The sequence below is a fragment of the Odontesthes bonariensis genome, chromosome 12 (genome assembly GCF_027942865.1).
Source record: "Odontesthes bonariensis isolate fOdoBon6 chromosome 12, fOdoBon6.hap1, whole genome shotgun sequence".
Classification (NCBI taxonomy): Eukaryota; Metazoa; Chordata; class Actinopteri; order Atheriniformes; family Atherinopsidae; genus Odontesthes; species Odontesthes bonariensis.
The window spans coordinates 34,913,778-34,932,758 of NC_134517.1; the positions used below are offsets into that span (position 1 = coordinate 34,913,778).

General features: G+C 44.0%; 1 protein-coding gene across 3 annotated transcripts in view; it reads left to right on the top strand.

Annotated features, from left to right (window-relative positions):
* The window catches only part of ankrd44 (ankyrin repeat domain 44), a 57,174-nt gene that overhangs the window by 24,679 nt on the left and 13,514 nt on the right, over positions 1-18,981 (top strand). For 2 of the 3 annotated variants that reach the window (XM_075480227.1, XM_075480229.1), the window contains exons 6-17: positions 2,564-2,651; positions 5,355-5,497; positions 5,620-5,832; positions 7,762-7,840; positions 7,913-8,027; positions 8,121-8,203; positions 12,713-12,821; positions 13,144-13,212; positions 13,319-13,459; positions 15,121-15,186; positions 17,255-17,366; positions 18,799-18,870. In XM_075480227.1, the coding sequence (XP_075336342.1) occupies positions 2,564-2,651; positions 5,355-5,497; positions 5,620-5,832; positions 7,762-7,840; positions 7,913-8,027; positions 8,121-8,203; positions 12,713-12,821; positions 13,144-13,212; positions 13,319-13,459; positions 15,121-15,186; positions 17,255-17,366; positions 18,799-18,870 (1,290 nt within the window). The remainder of the gene's footprint in view (positions 1-2,563; positions 2,652-5,354; positions 5,498-5,619; positions 5,833-7,761; positions 7,841-7,912; positions 8,028-8,120; positions 8,204-12,712; positions 12,822-13,143; positions 13,213-13,318; positions 13,460-15,120; positions 15,187-17,254; positions 17,367-18,798; positions 18,871-18,981) is intronic. The other variant, XM_075480228.1, reaches the window with a different exon arrangement.

The following is an 18,981-nucleotide window of genomic DNA, read 5'->3' on the forward strand; positions in this document are numbered from 1 at the left end:
TACTACATACTTCATACTACATACTGCATACTACATACTGCATACTACATACTACATACTGCATACTGCATACTGCATACTACATACTGCATACTACATACTGCATACTACATACTGCATACTGCATACTGCATACTACATACTGCATACTACATACTGCATACTACATACTGCATACTGCATACTGCATACTACATACTTCATACTGCATACTACATACTGCATACTACATACTGCATACTACATACTGCATACTGCATACTACATACTGCATACTGCATACTGCATACTACATACTGCATACTACATACTACATACTACATACTGCATACTGCATACTACATACTGCATACTCATCGATCAGACAGTATACAGAGCGTTTACCCACGATGCATTTCGCTCCTGCCCGAGCCGAAATCAGCCGGCCTGAAGCTGATTTCTCTTAAAGCGGAACTCCGGGGCATTTGAAGCGTGTTTCCATTGCTAGAGGTTGTCAAATACTGCCAGTAGGACACGGAGAGATGCGTATCTGCGCTCCCTGTGTGAAGATCGCTCTGTCCGCACACCCTGTCATGCGAGGCTAATACGTGGTGGCTAAGGGGCAAGCGCTAACCCTTCCACGTAAAACAACAACTTGCACACTGCAGAAACGTCACACCACTTTATAACCCATCCGACAATAAAGTCACAAGCCTTACCATCAAAACCATATGCATGGTTCTCACATTACTGGCATGGGGACGTTACAAAACAACTTTATAAACAGCATGTCACTCACCGGCTGGTTGTAGGCTCGCGCATGTGAAAGCCCAAAAGAGTCGATGGAGGATAATCCCATATACAAAACAATTATATTCTCTAGAAAAACTGCGTTCAAGTATTTAAAACATTACAACAATACATGCCCAGTAATATTGTTGTAATGTTTTAAATACTTGAACGTAGTTTTTCTAGAGAAGATAATTGTTTTGTATATGTGATTATCGTCCATCGACTCTTTTGGGCTTTCACATGCGCGAGCCTACAACCAGCCGGTGAGTGACATGCTGTTTATACAGTTGTTTTGTAACGTCCCCATGCCAGTAATGTGAGAACCATGCATATGGTTTTGATGGTAAGGCTTGTGACTTTATTGTCGGATGGGTTATAAAGTGGTGTGACGTTTCTGCTGTGTGCAAGTTGTTGTTTTACGTGGAAGGGTTAGCGCTTGCCCCTTAGCCACCACGTATTAGCCTCGCATGACATGCTGTGCGGACAGAGCGATCTTCACACAGGGAGCACAGATCTGGACCTCTCTGTGTCCTACTAGCAGTATTTGACAACCTCTAGCAATGGAAACACGCTTCAAATGCCCCGGAGTTCCCCTTTAAGCTCTAAACTCTGTAAACTTTAGCAACATTTGAAACATTTTCAGGTGAGAAAGTAGTCGTTTAGATTCCCAACGTTTTGAAAACCTGACAAAATACCGGCTGTTTACAATTTTGTTCCCACGAATTCGGCGCTACTAAAGCTAGCCGCAGTGAGCAACGCACTTCCGGTTATTTTCACAAAATAAAATACCCGTTGCCTTTTATCATAGGGAAAGCCATTACGATACAATTGGTGCTTTTGTTTTGAAAACAGGAAGTGAACCTACCCTTGTTGTAGCTAGCTTGAAACTGCCGTTTTGACAGGGGCTGTGTTCGAAACCGCATACTTCTACTACTAACTTTAACTTTTTTTAAGTTCCCGGATGCATACTAGATTCTCCTAAATGTTGGGTATGCATCATGAGGTTACTACTCATACTCAAACTACCCAAGATGCAACGTAACGTGACGTCGCCGATCGTCATTTCCTGTCAAAACGGCAGTTTCAAGCTAGCTACAACGAGGGTAGGTTCACTTCCTGTTTTCAAAACAAAAGCACTAATTGTATGGTAATGGCTTTCCCTATGATAAAAGGCAACGGGTATTTTATTTTGTGAAAATAACAGGAAGTGCGTTGCTCACTGCGGCTAGCTTTAGTAGCGCCGAATTCGTGGGAACAAAATTGTAAATAGCCGGTATTTTGTCAGGTTTTCAACACGTTGGGGGTCTAAACGACTACTTTCTCTCCTGAAAATGTTTCAAATGTTGCTAAAGTTTACAGAGTTTAGAGCTTAAGAGAAATCAGCTTCAGGCCGGCTGATTTCAGCTCGGGCAGGAAGGAAATGCATTGTGGGTAAATGCTCTGCATACTGTCTGATCGATGAGTATGTAGTATGCGGTTTCGAACACAGCCTGTTTGTTAACGGGCTGTGATGTCACCGGCCTTTGTGCTATTCTGGTTGGATGAACAGGTGGGCGGGCGCAGCTGTGTCACTGAGGTTACTAAGTGGGCTGCATATCTCAGAATCATTCACAAATGTTCCAGATCTAAAATTAAAAGCAAGAGGCGGCAGGTTTTTGGAGCCGAGCTGAACGGCGGGTCCTCTGCGGTGTTTATGCAACAGCTGATGAATAAAGACCCTCCCACTCACTGCAGACATACTGGATACCTCCCATAGCTCCCACTAAGCCCTCCTCTCCTCTCTTTCTGTCAGATGGTGAATCTGCTGCTCAGCAAAGGAGCAAACATCAACGCCTTTGATAAGAAGGACGGCCGGGCGCTGCACTGGGCCGCCTTCATGGGTGAGAAATGGAATAAAGCCGATTCAGCAAAGCTGCAGCTCGTTATTTATGCAGAAATTAAACTAAATAAAACGGTGAAATGTCAGTGTGCACAAATAAAGTTAAAAATATTCAATGTTTGAAGGATTTACGCCCATAAAGTTTCATTGGACGTACGTTCTACGGTTTTACAGATAATATAAAACCATCAGGTGTTAAAATGAGGTAAAAACAACCTGAAACAACTAAGTGAACCCCTGATCCAGCAGCTGGTAGCAGCAGTGAGAAACTACGTGAACCTCTGATCCAGCAGCTGGTAGCAGCAGTGAGTGAGAAACTAAGTGAACCCCTGATCCAGCAGCTGGTAGCAGCAGTGAGTGAGAAACTAAGTGAACCCCTGATCCAGCAGCAGCAGTGAGAAACTAAGTGAACCCCTAATCCAGCAGCAGCAGTGAGAAACTAAGTGAACCCCTGACCCAGCAGCTGGTAGCAGCAGTGAGAAACTAAGTGAACCCCTGATCCAGCAGCTGGTAGCAGCAGTGAGAAACTAAGTGAACCCCTGATCCAGTAGCTGGTAGCAGCAGTGAGTGAGAAACTAAGTGAACCCCTGATCCAGCAGCTGGTAGCAGCAGTGAGTGAGAAACTAAGTGAACCCCTGATCCAGCAGCTGGTAGCAGCAGTGAGAAACTAAGTGAACCCCTGATCCAGCAGCTGGTAGCAGCAGTGAGAAACTAAGTGAACCCCTGATCCAGCAGCTGGTAGCAGCAGTGAGTGAGAAACTAAGTGAACCCCTGATCCAGCAGCAGCAGTGAGAAACTAAGTGAACCCCTGATCCAGCAGCTGGTAGCAGCAGTGAGTGAGAAACTAAGTGAACCCCTGATCCAGCAGCTGGTAGCAGCAGTGAGTGAGAAACTAAGTGAACCCCTGATCCAGCAGCAGCAGTGAGAAACTAAGTGAACCCCTGATCCAGCAGCTGGTAGCAGCAGTGAGTGAGAAACTAAGTGAACCCCTGATCCAGCAGCTGGTAGCAGCAGTGTGTGAGAAACTAAGTGAACCCCTGATCCAGCAGCTGGTAGCAGCAGTGAGTGAGAAACTAAGTGAACCCCTGATCCAGCAGCTGGTAGCAGCAGTGAGTGAGAAACTAAGTGAACCCCTGATCCAGCAGCTGGTAGCAGCAGTGTGTGAGAAACTTAAGTGAACCCCTGATCCAGTAGCTGGTAGCAGCAGTGTGTGAGAAACTAAGTGAACCCCTGATCCAGCAGCTGGTAGCAGCAGTGAGTCAGAAACTAAGTGAACCCCTGATCCAGCAGCTGGTAGCAGCAGTGAGTCAGAAACTAAGTGAACCCCTGATCCAGCAGCTGGTAGCAGCAGTGAGTGAGAAACTAAGTGAACCCCTGATCCAGCAGCCGGTAGCAGCAGTGAGTGAGAAACTAAGTGAACCCCTGATCCAGCAGCAGCAGTGAGAAACTAAGTGAACCCCTGATCCAGCAGCTGGTAGCAGCAGTGAGTGAGAAACTAAGTGAACCCCTGATCCAGCAGCTGGTAGCAGCAGTGAGTGAGAAACTAAGTGAACCCCTGATCCAGCAGCTGGTAGCAGCAGTGAGTGAGAAACTAAGTGAACCCCTGATCCAGCAGCAGCAGTGAGAAACTAAGTGAACCCCTGATCCAGCAGCTGGTAGCAGCAGTGAGTGAGAAACTAAGTGAACCCCTGATCCAGCAGCTGGTAGCAGCAGTGAGTGAGAAACTAAGTGAACCCCTGATCCAGCAGCAGCAGTGAGAAACTAAGTGAACCCCTGATCCAGCAGCTGGTAGCAGCAGTGAGTGAGAAACTAAGTGAACCCCTGATCCAGCAGCTGGTAGCAGCAGTGTGTGAGAAACTAAGTGAACCCCTGATCCAGCAGCTGGTAGCAGCAGTGAGTGAGAAACTAAGTGAACCCCTGATCCAGCAGCTGGTAGCAGCAGTGAGTGAGAAACTAAGTGAACCCCTGATCCAGCAGCTGGTAGCAGCAGTGTGTGAGAAACTTAAGTGAACCCCTGATCCAGTAGCTGGTAGCAGCAGTGTGTGAGAAACTAAGTGAACCCCTGATCCAGCAGCTGGTAGCAGCAGTGAGTCAGAAACTAAGTGAACCCCTGATCCAGCAGCTGGTAGCAGCAGTGAGTCAGAAACTAAGTGAACCCCTGATCCAGCAGCTGGTAGCAGCAGTGAGTGAGAAACTAAGTGAACCCCTGATCCAGCAGCTGGTAGCAGCAGTGTGTGAGAAACTAAGTGAACCCCTGATCCAGCAGCCGGTAGCAGCAGTGAGTGAGAAACTAAGTGAACCCCTGATCCAGCAGCCGGTAGCAGCAGTGAGTGAGAAACTAAGTGAACCCCTGATCCAGCAGCTGGTAGCAGCAGTGAGTGAGAAACTAAGTGAACCCCTGATCCAGCAGCTGGCTGCTACTGACCCTCTTAGTTCCTGTGGAAGCAGGAAGGGTTCACTTAGTTTTTCACTCACTGCTTCTTTGTTTTGTCTCAGTTTTTGTTCAGTAAATAATGACTCAGTGTAACATGTCCACAACTTTCTTTTCCATATTTTTACCATGGAAACATTTTATTCACATTTTATTTACATTTTAAGCTTTAAACCTGCTGATCTGCCGTAAATCGACAGATTTGTGAATCATCGCCGTGTTGCTCAACTTCTCGGGTGAGGCTCAGGTTATGTGCTGCTGCGCCCTCTGCAGGTCACCTGGATGTAGTGCGTCTCCTGGTCAGCCAGGGTGCGGAGATCAGCTGTAAGGACAAACGGGGATACACGCCGCTCCACGCGGCGGCCTCCAGCGGACAGATCCCGGTGGTCAAACACCTGCTCAACCTGGCGGTGGAGGTCAGGAAACGCACGGTCACATGATCTAAGGAACCCGGATGTTTAAATATGATGTATCTGTTCATCACTGTCAGTCCAACGCCGCTGGCCCTGTCGTAACCACGTGTCTCGTTTGACTACAGATAGACGAGTCCAACGCCTTCGGGAACACGGCGCTCCACATCGCCTGCTTCAACGGTCAAGACGCCGTCGTCTGCGAACTGATCGATTATGGCGCCAACGTCAGCCAGTCCAACAACAAAGGCTTCACCCCGCTGCACTTCGCCGCCGCCTCCACGCACGGAGCGCTCTGTCTGGAGTTCCTGGTCAACAACGGGGCTGAAGTCAACGTGCAGGTAGGCGGTAACCGGCTTTTATGAGGAAAGATGGTTCTGATTCAGGCAGCCGGTGGAGTCCATGAGTAGAGGAGGGACATGTGACCTTTTGGGTCAGGGTTTGGGAGTCAAATACAACCGGATTTTACTGACGTTGTAAAGATGCAAAGTTCTCTGTGGCTGTGTTAGAAACCGCATACTGCATACTACATACTGCATACTACATACTGCATACTACATACTGCATACTACATACTACATACTTCCATACGGCATACTCATCGATCAGACAGTATGCAGAGCGTTTACCCACAATGCATTTCGCTCCTGCCCGAGCCGAAATCAGCCGGCCTGAAGCTGATTTCTCTTAAGCTCTAAACTCTGTAAACTTTAGCAACATTTGAAACATTTTCAGGAGAGAAAGTAGTCGTTTAGATCCCCAACGTGTTGAAAACCTGACAAAATACCGGCTGTTTACAGTTTTGTTCCCACGAATTCGGCGCTACTAAAGCTAGCCGCAGTAAGCAACACACTTCCGGTTATTTTCACAAAATAAAATACCCGTTGCCTTTTATCATAGGGAAAGCCATTACCATACAATTGGTGCTTTTGTTTTGAAAACAGGAAGTGAACCTACCCTCGTTGTAGCTAGCTTGAAACTGCCGTTTTGACAGGAAATGACGATCGGCGACGTCACGTTACGTTGCATCCTGGGTAGTTTGAGTATGAGTAGTAACCTGATGATGCATACCCAACATTTCAGAGAATCTAGTATGCATCCGGGAACTTCTCGCATACTCAAAACTCGCATACTAACTCAAAAAGTTAGTAGGAGAAGTATGCGGTTTCGAACACAGCCAGTGGTTCTGATTGAAAAAATATTTTATCCATTAATTTGACTTTGTGATTTAGGACCATTTCTGTTAAAGGAAAACTGGTTTTAACTTTCACCGCCGCCGTTCCCTCTGGGTGTGATGATGTCACACGCAGAGTCAGCAGGTAACTCAGGTGAACTCTCTCAGCAGGCAACATGGTCAGAAGCTCACAGCCAGCAGTTCAACATCTGGGCTGCAGAGACGCTCCTTCTCAGTAACACGTCCAGGATTACAGCATCTGTTGTTAACCAGCTCTGTGATCCTCCTCCTGTCCTGTTACCGCTCTGTCTGCGGTCTCTGTCTGCCCAGATAGTCTTAAAGCTGAGCAGAGAGCTGTTAGAGCTGTTCCTGCAGCCAGGTCCAGGATTACAGCATCTGTTGTTAACCAGCTCTGTGATCCTCCTCCTTTCCTGTTACCGCTATGTCTGCAGTCTCTGTCTGCCCGGATAGTCTTAAAGCTGAGCAGAGAGCTGTTAGAGCTGTTCCTGCAGCCAGGTCCGGGATTACAGCATCTGTTGTTAACCAGCTCTGTGATCCTCCTCCTTTCCTGTTACCACTCTGTCTGCGGTCTCTGTCTGCCCGGATAGTCTTAAAGCTGAGCAGAGAGCTGTTACAGCTGTTCCAGCAGCCAGGTCTCTGCCTGATATTCCTGCTGTGTCCTCATCGGGGCTCCAAGCTCGTCCATTTTATCCACCAGTGATCTCACATTTCCCCTGATGATCGAGGGAAGAAATGGTTTAAACTTCCTCCTCCTTTGTCTCCATTTTGTTCCTGCTCTGCATCCTAGACGTCTCCTCTTTCAACTCATCTTGATTCGAGGTCTTAATCCAGGCGTTACTTTGGTAACTTTGGCTCTGACAGGTTAACCACTTTCCCGTTGCCGTGGTTACGCATCATAACAGATGTAAACGAGTGCCAGAAGTCCTTCCAGCAGTGTGCACAAATACCACAAAAACCAAAAGAAAGAACAGAGTCTGAAAGTTCAGAGAAGGTCACAGAGCTGTCATCAGAGCTTCTAAAAACCAAAGCGAACCAAGCGGCTGCGTTTCAGTTAATTCTTTTTTTCTGGCATCAGAGTCGTGATGGGAAGAGTCCTCTTCACATGACGGCAGTTCACGGACGCTTCACCCGCTCGCAGACGCTCATCCAGAACGGTGAGTCTTCAGCCTGTGACGTGACCTCATAAAGCTCATAAAGCGCCTTTATAAACTCACGTTGTATTTCAGGTGGGGAGATCGACAGCGTGGACAAAGACGGCAACACCCCGCTCCACGTCGCCGCTCGCTACGGCCACGAACTCCTCATCAACACGCTCATCACCAGTGGAGCAGACTGCACGAGGTGTCCATGCTCACCTGCTGAAGCTGAAGTTATTACAGTGGCGTGGGAGTTATTAAAGGGAGGGCTGTTTTCTCTCTGTTTCTTCCTCTAAAGGCGAGGAGTCCACGGCATGTTTCCTCTGCACCTGGCGGCCTTGAACGCTCACTCTGAGTGCTGCAAGAAGCTGCTGTCCTCAGGTAAGTCGAGTAGTAAGACGTGGATTTGAGTGTTTTTGCTCTGGTTTTCTATCTTAAAGCCAAAAATTAGTAAAAAATTAAGAATATCTGACAAAACATGACAAATAAAACAAAATATTCAGACAAGGCTGCTTTAAAACGTAAAATAATGGGTCTAAACTCGTGTTTTTACGGATCATAACATCGAGCTCTTCATTGCAGAACGATAACAGTCCTGATTCCTCATGCATGTTTATAAGGAGTTTAGAGGTTTTATGTGAATGTTTTAATAAGGGCTGGGCGAGTTAACTCGTTATTATCGCGTTATTAACTCGTTAATTATTTAACGCCGATAAATATTTTATCGGCATTAACACAGGTTTTATTTATTTATTTTTTTTTTTCCTTTTTAAATAATTTTTTTTTTTTTACAAAACTTTTACAGGCTTTTATTTTGTAAAACTCTGTTGCTCACAGGCTTTTATTTTGTAAAAGTCTGCTGCTGTCTGCTGTGGAACAGGAAAAGAAAGTAATCGGCGGATCCACCAAACATGGAGAAGGGTACGGAACTTTTACTCGGCCATTTTCATTTTAAAGTTCTTCCAGACGGCGGAGTGGACAGAACCAAAGTCATCTGTAAACACTGCCAAGTTGAATTGTCTTCTCAGCGTAGTAGTTCCAGTCTCAAATATCACTTAAAGGCAAAACACACAACTGATAGCAGCAAGTCATTCAAGGAAACAGACAGTGGAGCGAGGCTTCTACATAAAAACTACAGAAAGATGCTGATGTTAAAAGTGTGTTTGCACAACAAATGTTATGGCACTTTCATTCATATGGCAGCACATTTAAAATAAAACTAAATGCTAAAAGCTATACACTACTTTTTTGGATTTTGCGTACAAATGAGATTAATCGTGATCAATCAGGGAAATCATGTGATTAATTAGATTAAAAACTTTAATCGTTGCCCAGCCCTAGTTTTAATACAAATGAACAGGAAAAGTCCAGCAGAAACAGTGTTTTTAACAACTTACAGCACCACTGATTTCCACTTTTTCATAAAACTGCTGACACATCTTTTCCAGAACAGGGTTTTTGTTTTTTAAATGTTTCAGACAATAAGCTTACCCTCGGATAAAGTTAGGAAAACAGCCCAACGACGTCCTTGGTTTCAACAATCAGTGTTTCAATGTTTTGTTTGCTTGATGCAGATCAGTAATTTGACTCTTCTTACACAGCGGTAACGTCTTAAATACGACCACAGGATGTTTCCTCTACATGGTTAATCCAGGGATAAGAAGCTGCATCAGTACGAGTTTGATAGCTTTTCCATTGAAGGCTCTTTCCTGTTTCCTCGTTTAATCCAGGCGGTGACTTATTATTTAGTCCAGGCAGTAAATGTTCATGTGAATGAGAAAAATATTGTAAAAGTGCTTTTTAGACCCTAAAATGTGGTTAAAAGGAGCAATATAAGTGTAAAACCTTCCCCATACAGTCTGCACAGCTCACAAGCACTGGGTGCTGCCTCTCTGCAGGCTTCTGGATATCAGCCAATCAGCCGAGAGTGGGCTTTTAAGGAGGGGGGGGGGGCCTTAAAGAGACAGGCGCTATAGCAGCTCCTTTAAGGCAGATGACACCTTCGTGGGTGAAATGACCTGGAAATATCTGAGCAGCAGCTAAAATAAGAGCCGTACTTTCTTTAAGATCTCTTTTAGCGAAAGGAAACACCCGACCGTCATCTATGAGGAGAAGATAACTCTGTCCCACAATTCCATGGGGCCGAAACGCCCAAAAACGACGCTCAATTCTTTTAATCTAACTGTGATTCGTGTGAATTAATATGAGGACAGGAGTGTGTATGAGCCACAAAATAGGACAAACCTTGATAATAAAGTAATATTCCACATTATCTCTAATATATAGAATAGAATTGCATAAGATTAAGTGTCTAAAGCACTTTTGGTAAAATATTTATTGAACATTTGCAGTTTCAGAGCTGTAGATTTTTCCATCAAGGTCAAGGAAAATATCTTTATTTACTCTATTTACTGTATTATGTAATAATACAGTAACATTACTGTATTATGTGCATCCAATATCAGACGGATAAGGATGTTTTTTTACAGAAAATGACTGATTATAGATTTATTTTCCCCTTAGGTTAGCATTTGCATCTTAAAGCTTTAGGATATATTTGGTATACACGAGTCAGCTAAAAACAAACCACAAACTCTGACTGTTGCCATCATTGTTTTGCTCCATTTGGAGTCAATCAAATTGAGATGTTGTCATTCACATTGGTCCCAGCAGTGGTTTGTGTTCTGAGAGCACGGAGTCAGCATTTCCACGTCGCTGCTCTCTGCCCTCGCTGTGTTATCCGCTGTCTGTTGGCTCTCAACTCATCTGCTAGTGTAACTTTCACTGAGGTTTTAGTCCAGTTGTTTTTCTGGCCTCTGGTGATGCACTCATGCACAAGCACACTTATTCAGCAGAAGCCAAATTCGAGTCACAATGTTCCACAGAAAAACAACTGAGTGTGGCTACTCACTCTGCCTCTGGACAACAGTTCATTCTGGTGAAATCTTAACCGGATTACAGCTCAAAGTTTCCCTGTTGATTTTGGCCCTGAAATCTTCTTGTTCTGTATATTTGGTTGCGGCTCTTAAGAGGTTTTTAATGCAGGAAGAAAAGCAGAAGTGCAGACTAACATTTTCTGGCTCCGGCTCCAGATAGTTTGATGATTTAACGAGGACTTGGCACTTGTGTTGGGAGGCTCGACGCTGGAGGAACTGATGGGCTGCTGAAGTCAGCAACAAAGAGGTCATTTAGCCGTGCAGCTGCAGAGCAGCAGCTGGTCAGGAGGGTTGTGTTTGTTGCACTCACGGTTAAGTGTGGAGCTACAAGCCTTTTACAACTGTGAAATCTGAGGAGATGCAGCTTCAGTTTGAATAATTTAACACCTTCAAGCCGCCTTGTGTTTGAATCGTCACTAAAAAGTTGAGTGTAAGACCAATAACTGCCTCCGTACCTCGATCCTATTCAGCACTATGAGTGAATGTCAATAGCATCGTTTACAAGCTGGAAATACTTTTGTGGGAAAGTTTAGGACATCAAAAGGAGTTTCTTTCTGAAAATAATGAAAATTCGTCATCAGATACCAGAAAAATAGATAAATAGCCACTAGCCAACTAGCTTGGATACGTTCTGCAGAATATGTGGAGCACAGTTTTCCAGCTGCACTATTTGTTTTGTTCTCGTCTGAAATTAATTGTTCCAGCTGTTATTTGGTGCCTTTAAAAATGTTTTTTTTTTACTCTAAGCTCCTGAAATCGTTGCTGCTTTTCCACCAGAAAAGGAACCGAGGAACCAACTCCAGTCGTTAATGTTTCTACAGCAGAATAATTCCATCATTTTAAAGGGACAGTTCGCCTCTTTTGACATGAAGCTGTATGACATCCCATATCAGCAACATCATTTCTGAACATCTTCTTACCCCCTGCTGCGTCCTGTGAGCAGAGTTCCAGCCTCGTTTTGGTGTTGATGAAGGTAGTCCGGCTAGTTGGCTGGGGCCACAAAAATAAAGCGTTTTGCTTCTCAGAACAATATGCGTTCAACAGAGTAATACATTTGCATCACAAAATGGTTCTCCAGGAAAAAGTCAGAGCTCAGTGATACGAAGGGAGAGAAAATAGGGCCAAGCGACTGTGAGGTCTGACTTTTTCCTGGAGAACCATTTTGTGATGCAAATGTATTACTCTGTTGAACGCATATTGTTTTGAGAAGCAAAACGCTTTATTTTTTAAACCCCAGCCAACTAGCCGGACTACCTTCATCAACACCAAAACGAGGCTGGAACTCTGCTCACAGGACGCAGCAGGGGGTAAGAAGATGTTCAGAAATGATGTTGCTGATATGGGATGTTATACTTCCTGTCAAAAGAGGCGAACTATCCCTTTAAATGAACCGATATGTTGCCAGCTCTCAGCCTTGGAACCGTATTTGTTTGCACTGAGGACGGGGGGGTTAAATCGAAGAGAAGTTTACATGTAATCTGTTGGTTTCTGTGTGAAACGGACCAATCGGGAATTTAATTAATTTGATTTAATTGTATTAAAATAAATTGGGCTCTTATTGGCTTTACTGCATCTTTGAAGTACTTTGAGATGAGATTTGTTGTGCTTTATGAATAAATCTGAATTGAAGTGAAGTGAATATTTCCCCCCGGTGGTCTCTTACGGTATTACAGTTGTTATTATTTTAAAGACACATCTGTCAGCAGCACATCCAACTTAGAATATTGAATCAGTTCCAATAAGTCTCATATTTATAGATGCTGCCAGCTGTTTGTTTCACGTCTGTGTGACCTTCTAACAGCATGTTTATAACACGCAGCTCCCGCCTGTCCGTGTGTTTTCTGCATGTATGATCACCTGGTGTCCCCCACCTGTTGCACTAACACCTGTCTTTCTCTCCACCCCCTCCTCCCCTCCGTCTCTGTGGTGGCTGATGCTGCGTCTCCCCCGTCAGGCCGGAGGTTTAGCATAATGTGTAACGACTCGGTCCTGTCCGCAGGCTTCCAGATAGACACCCCGGACAGCCTGGGGAGGACGTGCCTGCACGCCGCCGCCGCCGGAGGGTGAGCACGTCTTTTTTTAGAAGCGCCCCTTGGCTCCTGTTTCACCTTTTTTTCCATCCTTTATTCGTACAGTCTGTGAATATTTTCTTTTAATACCCAGATGACACTTTTATCTTATTTTATCTTATTTGATTTTGTTGTATTTTATTGCTTTCACTGTTCTTTTATTGTTTTTATTTGTTTTTACTTCTTCTTCTCTTTATTTATTACCTGCTGTAAAGCACTTTGGTACACCGTAGGGATTGTTTGTAAAGGGCTGTATAAATAAAGTACATTTACATTTACATAAGTAACTGTTGTTGTCTGGGTTGTCTCTGCTCAGTAATGTGGAATGTGTCAAACTGCTCCTGAGCAGTGGAGGGGAACACAACCGGAGGGACAACCACGGCCGGTAAGACCTGCTTCATCTTCTATAATATGTCCACTTTAAGGCCCTGAAACATTTCCTCTGAGGTCTATTGTTCCGCTTTTTCCTCTCATTCGGGGTTATCTCCCAGGACTCCGCTCCATTACGCGGCCGCCAGCCGCCACCATCAGTGTTTGGAGACGCTGGTGGCTTGTGGGACTGCAATCAACGCCACAGACCAGTGGGGGCGCTCCGCCCTGCACTACGCCGCTGCGTCTGACCTGGACAGGAGGTGAGCCGGGAATCAGACCCCGAACCGCTCGGTTTTTTGCAGGTTTCTGGGCCTTAAGCTGACCGTGTACGGCATGATTTTTCAAGCTGTTTTAAAGCTGTGGACAGTTTCCAGAGTCCGAATGAAATCAGGAAGAATCTCAGAGAGTCGTGTCGGCTCCTGCGACCTCATCGTTTAGTTTAAGGTGGTCATTAAACTCGGTAACGCGGTATTTCTCACACCTTCACGACAAAATCAAACGTGTTTAATATCGTCACAAGCAGAGGTGGGTGGTAACGAGTTACATTTACAAAACATTATACTTCCAGGAGTAGTTTTAAATCTCTATACTTTTTACTTTTCCTTGAGTAGATGTGTGCAGCAGAAACTGTCCTCTTACTCCGCTACATTAGGCTACAATGAGCTGGTTACTTTTCTTCTTACCTCTTTGGTATTCTACGCCTCATTATTTTTATCCCCCCGCGTACGCCTCATTTTAATGTTTTATTCTGACAGAGAGAGAGACTTCCCCCAAAGGCTCTACCACCTGACTGTGTTCCACCAATCAGACGCAGCCGTGCAGTCTGGTCACGTGACCGTACTCGATCTCAGCGGCGGGACGGGTTAGCTTTAGCATTAGCAGTCGTAGCAAACAAAGAAAGAAACAGATGAAAAATGTCAGAACCAACGGTGGGAAATGAAGACGCAGACGAGGCCTCATACTGAAAGCATGTTTACCTTACAAAGAGTGAGAAACAGCAGCTACATTATGTGTCTTCTGTGTCAACCAAAACAAACGCACATTTCAGCAGAAACTCAACATCTAACTTGAGGAAACATGTAGCGGTAAGTTTCCTAAACTCGTTTTTCCCCCATGGATAGGTGAATGTTTGTTTTTTAGGTTACATATGGGTTACATATGTTTTAAACATTTCCTAAGTCTCTTTTATTTTTATTGAAGTTAATGAATTTACCTGGATTATTTTAATTGAAGCTATTTTGTAATTAATTAATTCATTTTAATTTATTTTATCAATCGGATGAACTCTAATTTGCCTAAAGATGATTATTTAGTATTTTTGTCTGTCTGATTGAATGCTTGTGTTAACAAATAAATCAGACGTTACTCAACAGTTACTCAGTACTCGAGTAGTTTTTTCACCGAGCACTTTTTTACTCTTACTCAAGGAATTATTTGGATGACTACTTTTTACTTTTACTTGAGTACAATTTTTGGCTGCTCTACCCACCTCTGATGATAAGTCTTTAGTCTTGTTTTATGCAAATTGTGTCGTTCAGTGTCTGCGTTTTCAGCCAAAACCTGTTAAAGTCTGACCAAAAGCAGACTTTTAAAATGCATTTAAACATGTTGGTCCACACAAAGCTATCCAGGTGAAACACTTTTAGTGCAGCTGCCATCTGGTGGTCATCTGTCCAGTTTTAGTTCAGAAGGGTTTACAAGTCTGAGATTTATGGGGGAGGATAAAAGAAATATAACCTAAACTTTGGAGGCAGAAGCCTCATTTTATGGCCTCCAAACGGTCAGGAGCTCCTCACCTGAGTCCCAGGTCACCTCTCTGATGCTGACGCAGTCGTGTGCAGCCTGCAGATTTCCAACGCTGCACTCAGTAAAACTGTCTCCCTTCTTTATCTCCCCCTCCCTCTCCCTTTTCCTCCCACAGACGTCGTGTCGCTCTGGAGCCGGAAAGCGAAGGAGTTCAGGCCGAAAGAGAGAAGGAGGCGGCGCTGTGAGTCCACACAACCGACCCACATTTACACAGAATACACACCGACACGTCATTCAGATTTTAGGAAACATAACAATTCAGCTTCATTCATAAAGCACCAAATCACAACAAAGATACAGTCCAATGAAAGAAAAAGCAGCCGAGCTAAGAAACCAACAGATCGTCTCTTTGATCCGATCCATTCCTGAAAATAAAAAGCTGAATGGCACAAAATGCCCTGAGAGAAGTCAGGAGGTGTTAACATCTAACAGACGCGTTGAATTTGTGTCGAACTAAATCTGAAAAATCAGAAACGTGGTAACGATGCACCGGAGTCACGTCACAGCTTCTTCTCCCACATGTGGTTTTAAGGTTCTTTTATTAGTTTCTAAGTGTCTTAATGGTCTTGGGCCTTCTTATCTATCTGATCTGCTTTTATATTACCAACCCTCGCGGACCCTGAGGTCCTCCGGCTCCGGCCTTTTAGTCCAAATGTAAGAACTAAAACCCCACGGGGAAGCATCCTTCCGTTACTATGGCCCACGTCTGTGGAACGGCCTGCCGGAGAGCCTCAGGGCCGCAGAGACTGTCAATGCTTTTAAAAGCAGGCTCGAGACACACCTTTATAACTTGGCTTTTTAATTGATTTCCTTCTTACATCCCTTTTAACTACTTATTTATGGTGTTTAACTTAGATCCTAGCCTTAGGCTGTTTTCTAGGATAATGTTTTGGGAATAATATCTTATGCCTTTTAAATGTATTATATTCTGTTATTATTATCGTTATTTTTATCATTTCTATTTATTTTATTTTTTCTTTATTATTCATTTATTTTATTTGTTGCTTCTATCTATTCTGATCTTATTTTTTACTACGACTTTGCATATTGATTTTTTTTTTTTTTTTTTTTTTTTTTTTTTTTTTTTTTTTACATTTTTATTATTTTATTTTTTTTAATTCTCTTTTTATTCAGAAGGCCACATCTCCATCACATACATCACAACACATGTACAATAACTCAGTTTGCCAAGGGTTCAGTGATGTAGTCCATGCTGCCCTTCTGGATCTTTCTCCCACGGACCCAAACCATTCCAGGTGGAAGTAATAACACTAAAACAACAGAATTGGGGAGCGCACCCCTACATGCAATATATCGCACACAAAAAAATATATATATTTATACACATATATATATATATATATAGAAGAGGGTAGGTTGAAACAAAGCTCGAATACAGTCAGATAAAATCAGATCTGATTGGTTTTACATACTCCGTCCACTTAATCCAGATCTTATAAAAATTCTTTCCCAACTTTGAGGGAAAAAGAAATCTTCTCCATAACGTAAATCTCGTAAACAATTTCAGTCCATTCGTCGATGGTGGGAGGTTCCACTTTTAGCCATTTCCTAGTGACACATTTCTTACTAGCTGCCAACAACATAGTCAACAATTTTTTTGTCTTTAATGTTCCACGTTTCAAACTTTATATCGCCCCAAGAACACGGTTTCACATTTTAATGGAATATTCACATTAAATATATTTTCAATATGTTTGTGGATCTCTGCCCAGTAGGGTTTTATAGCTTGGCAGTCCCAAAAGATATGGATCCCGCCTTGTTTTTATCCTCCAGCTCCGGTGTTTTCCTTTGGGAGGGCGTTGCTTTGGGGGCCTGTCCGGGATGGGCTGGAGGAGCGCTGCACGGTGGCATTACGGCCGCGGCGTGGGCTCCTACGTCCGTCCTGGTCGGGGTGGCCCCTGTGGCGGCGAGACTTCCGGGTGTGGATGGCTCCCCAAATTAACACTTTCCTTACTTGGTTCCTCAGTGCCCAGCAATATCGCATTTTAAAGAGCCTGTTTGCCACTTTATGTACATGTCTGAGTGAGTGAGTGGGGGGGTCGGGTGTTTTAACCTTTTAACCTGTACAGCACTATGTATAAAAGGTGCTATATAAATAAAGTAAATAAATACATAAATGTGCAGAACTCATTCTGCTGCTTCTGGCGCTGACTTGACGACACGCGGTTCCACGTGAATGTTTTCTTCTCTGAGTCCTTCGGGCGTTTGAAGTGTTGTTTGTGTTGCAGGTGTTTGGAGTTCCTGCTTCAGAGCGGAGCGACGGCCTCGCTGAAGGACAACCAGGGCTACAGTCCCGTTCACTACGCCGCCGCCTTCGGACACAGACACTGCCTGGAGCTGGTCGGTTCGCCCAAACACACAAATACGTTTAACGCCCGAACACCTGTTCTGCTTCCAGTTTCACACAAACTTTACCAAAGTGACAAACTTTTTAACGTTTTTTCACGTTAAACTGTTCTTTGGGTAATGAGGAATTGCTTCTTCTGACCCTGAAACCATTTCTGAATCCTCAATCTGGACCAAAATGTCCCCACAAACACAGTCAAACCTCACTTTTTAGGCCTCCAGGTAGAGATGGGACCAAGTTACACATGTGCAAGTCTCAAGTAAGTCCCAAGTCTTAGCTTTCAAGTCTCAAGTAAGTCTCAAGTCTTAGCTTTCAAGTCTCAAGTAAGTCCCAAGTCTTAGCTTTCAAGTCTCAAGTAAGTCCCAAGTCTTAGCTTTCAAGTCTCAAGTAAGTCCCAAGTCTTAGCTTTCAAGTCTCAAGTAAGTCTCAAGTCTTAGCTTTCAAGTCTCAAGTAAGTCCCAAGTCTTAGCTTTCAAGTCTCAAGTAAGTCCCAAGTCTTAGCTTTCAAGTCTCAAGTAAGTCCCAAGTCTTAGCTTTCAAGTCTCAAGTAAGTCCCAAGTCTTAGCTTTCAAGTCTCAAGTAAGTCTCAAGTCTTAGCTTTCAAGTCTCAAGTAAGTCCCAAGTAATTTTTTCTTGGTCCTGTTAAAGTCAAAGTCACCTTATTATTGCAATTTTACCTGCAGAATCTGATCTTAATAAAGTGAAAACACAAAGATATAAGTAACTGTCAGTAAACATCATTGGCCTACGTGTCCAACCTGTCCACCCCGTATCATATCACGCTAACGTTAGCTAACTACCGACTAGGCTAACAGGATAATATTAGCTAATTTGACGAGCACTTACTGGTCAGAATGGATCTTCAAATGACGAACAAAGTTGGAAGTTGTCGTCTGGCTGTCTGAGATGTTGATGCCGCATGTCTTGCACTGTGCTGTTCGTCTTTTGCCGTCAAAATGGTGATTACGGAAGCCGAAGACAACGACTCTCGGTGCCCATCCCGCTGACATGTTGATGCATATCTGATATGAGCTTATTCTCTCCATTAAACACGTAAAGTATGCAGAGAGGGCATGGCTGATGGACAGGGTAGGGATCCAATCAGGACGCCATTCTCAGATATTATTATCGATATTATTTTTTAAATTAATTTATTAATTTTATATTCAAACTGAAAACATGAACTGAATAACACTCAAGTCATTCAAGTCATCGTGTCTCAAGTCAAGTGCCGAGTCTTTAACTTCCAAGTCCGAGTCGAGTCTCAAGTCTTTTATTTTTTGTCAAGTCAAGTCACAAGTCATCAAAACAGCGACTCGAGTCCAAGTCACAGTGACTCGAGTCCCCATCTCTGCCTCCAGGTGTCCGTTTTTACATGTATGTAAATCTATAGCAGGACTCATGTTGCTTTGCTTTGACCTGCAGCTGCTGGACAGAGACGACAGTCACCAAGAAGATCCCGACTGTCCGAACGCCAGGAGCCCGCTGCATCTCGCCGTGAGCCTCAGACACACAGAAACAGGCCTAACGTCTCCCTCTGAGATGTTTCTTTTTGTTCGGTTGTTTCACCTCTGGAGTCGGATGTATTTAAAGGTCTGATGTGCTCTG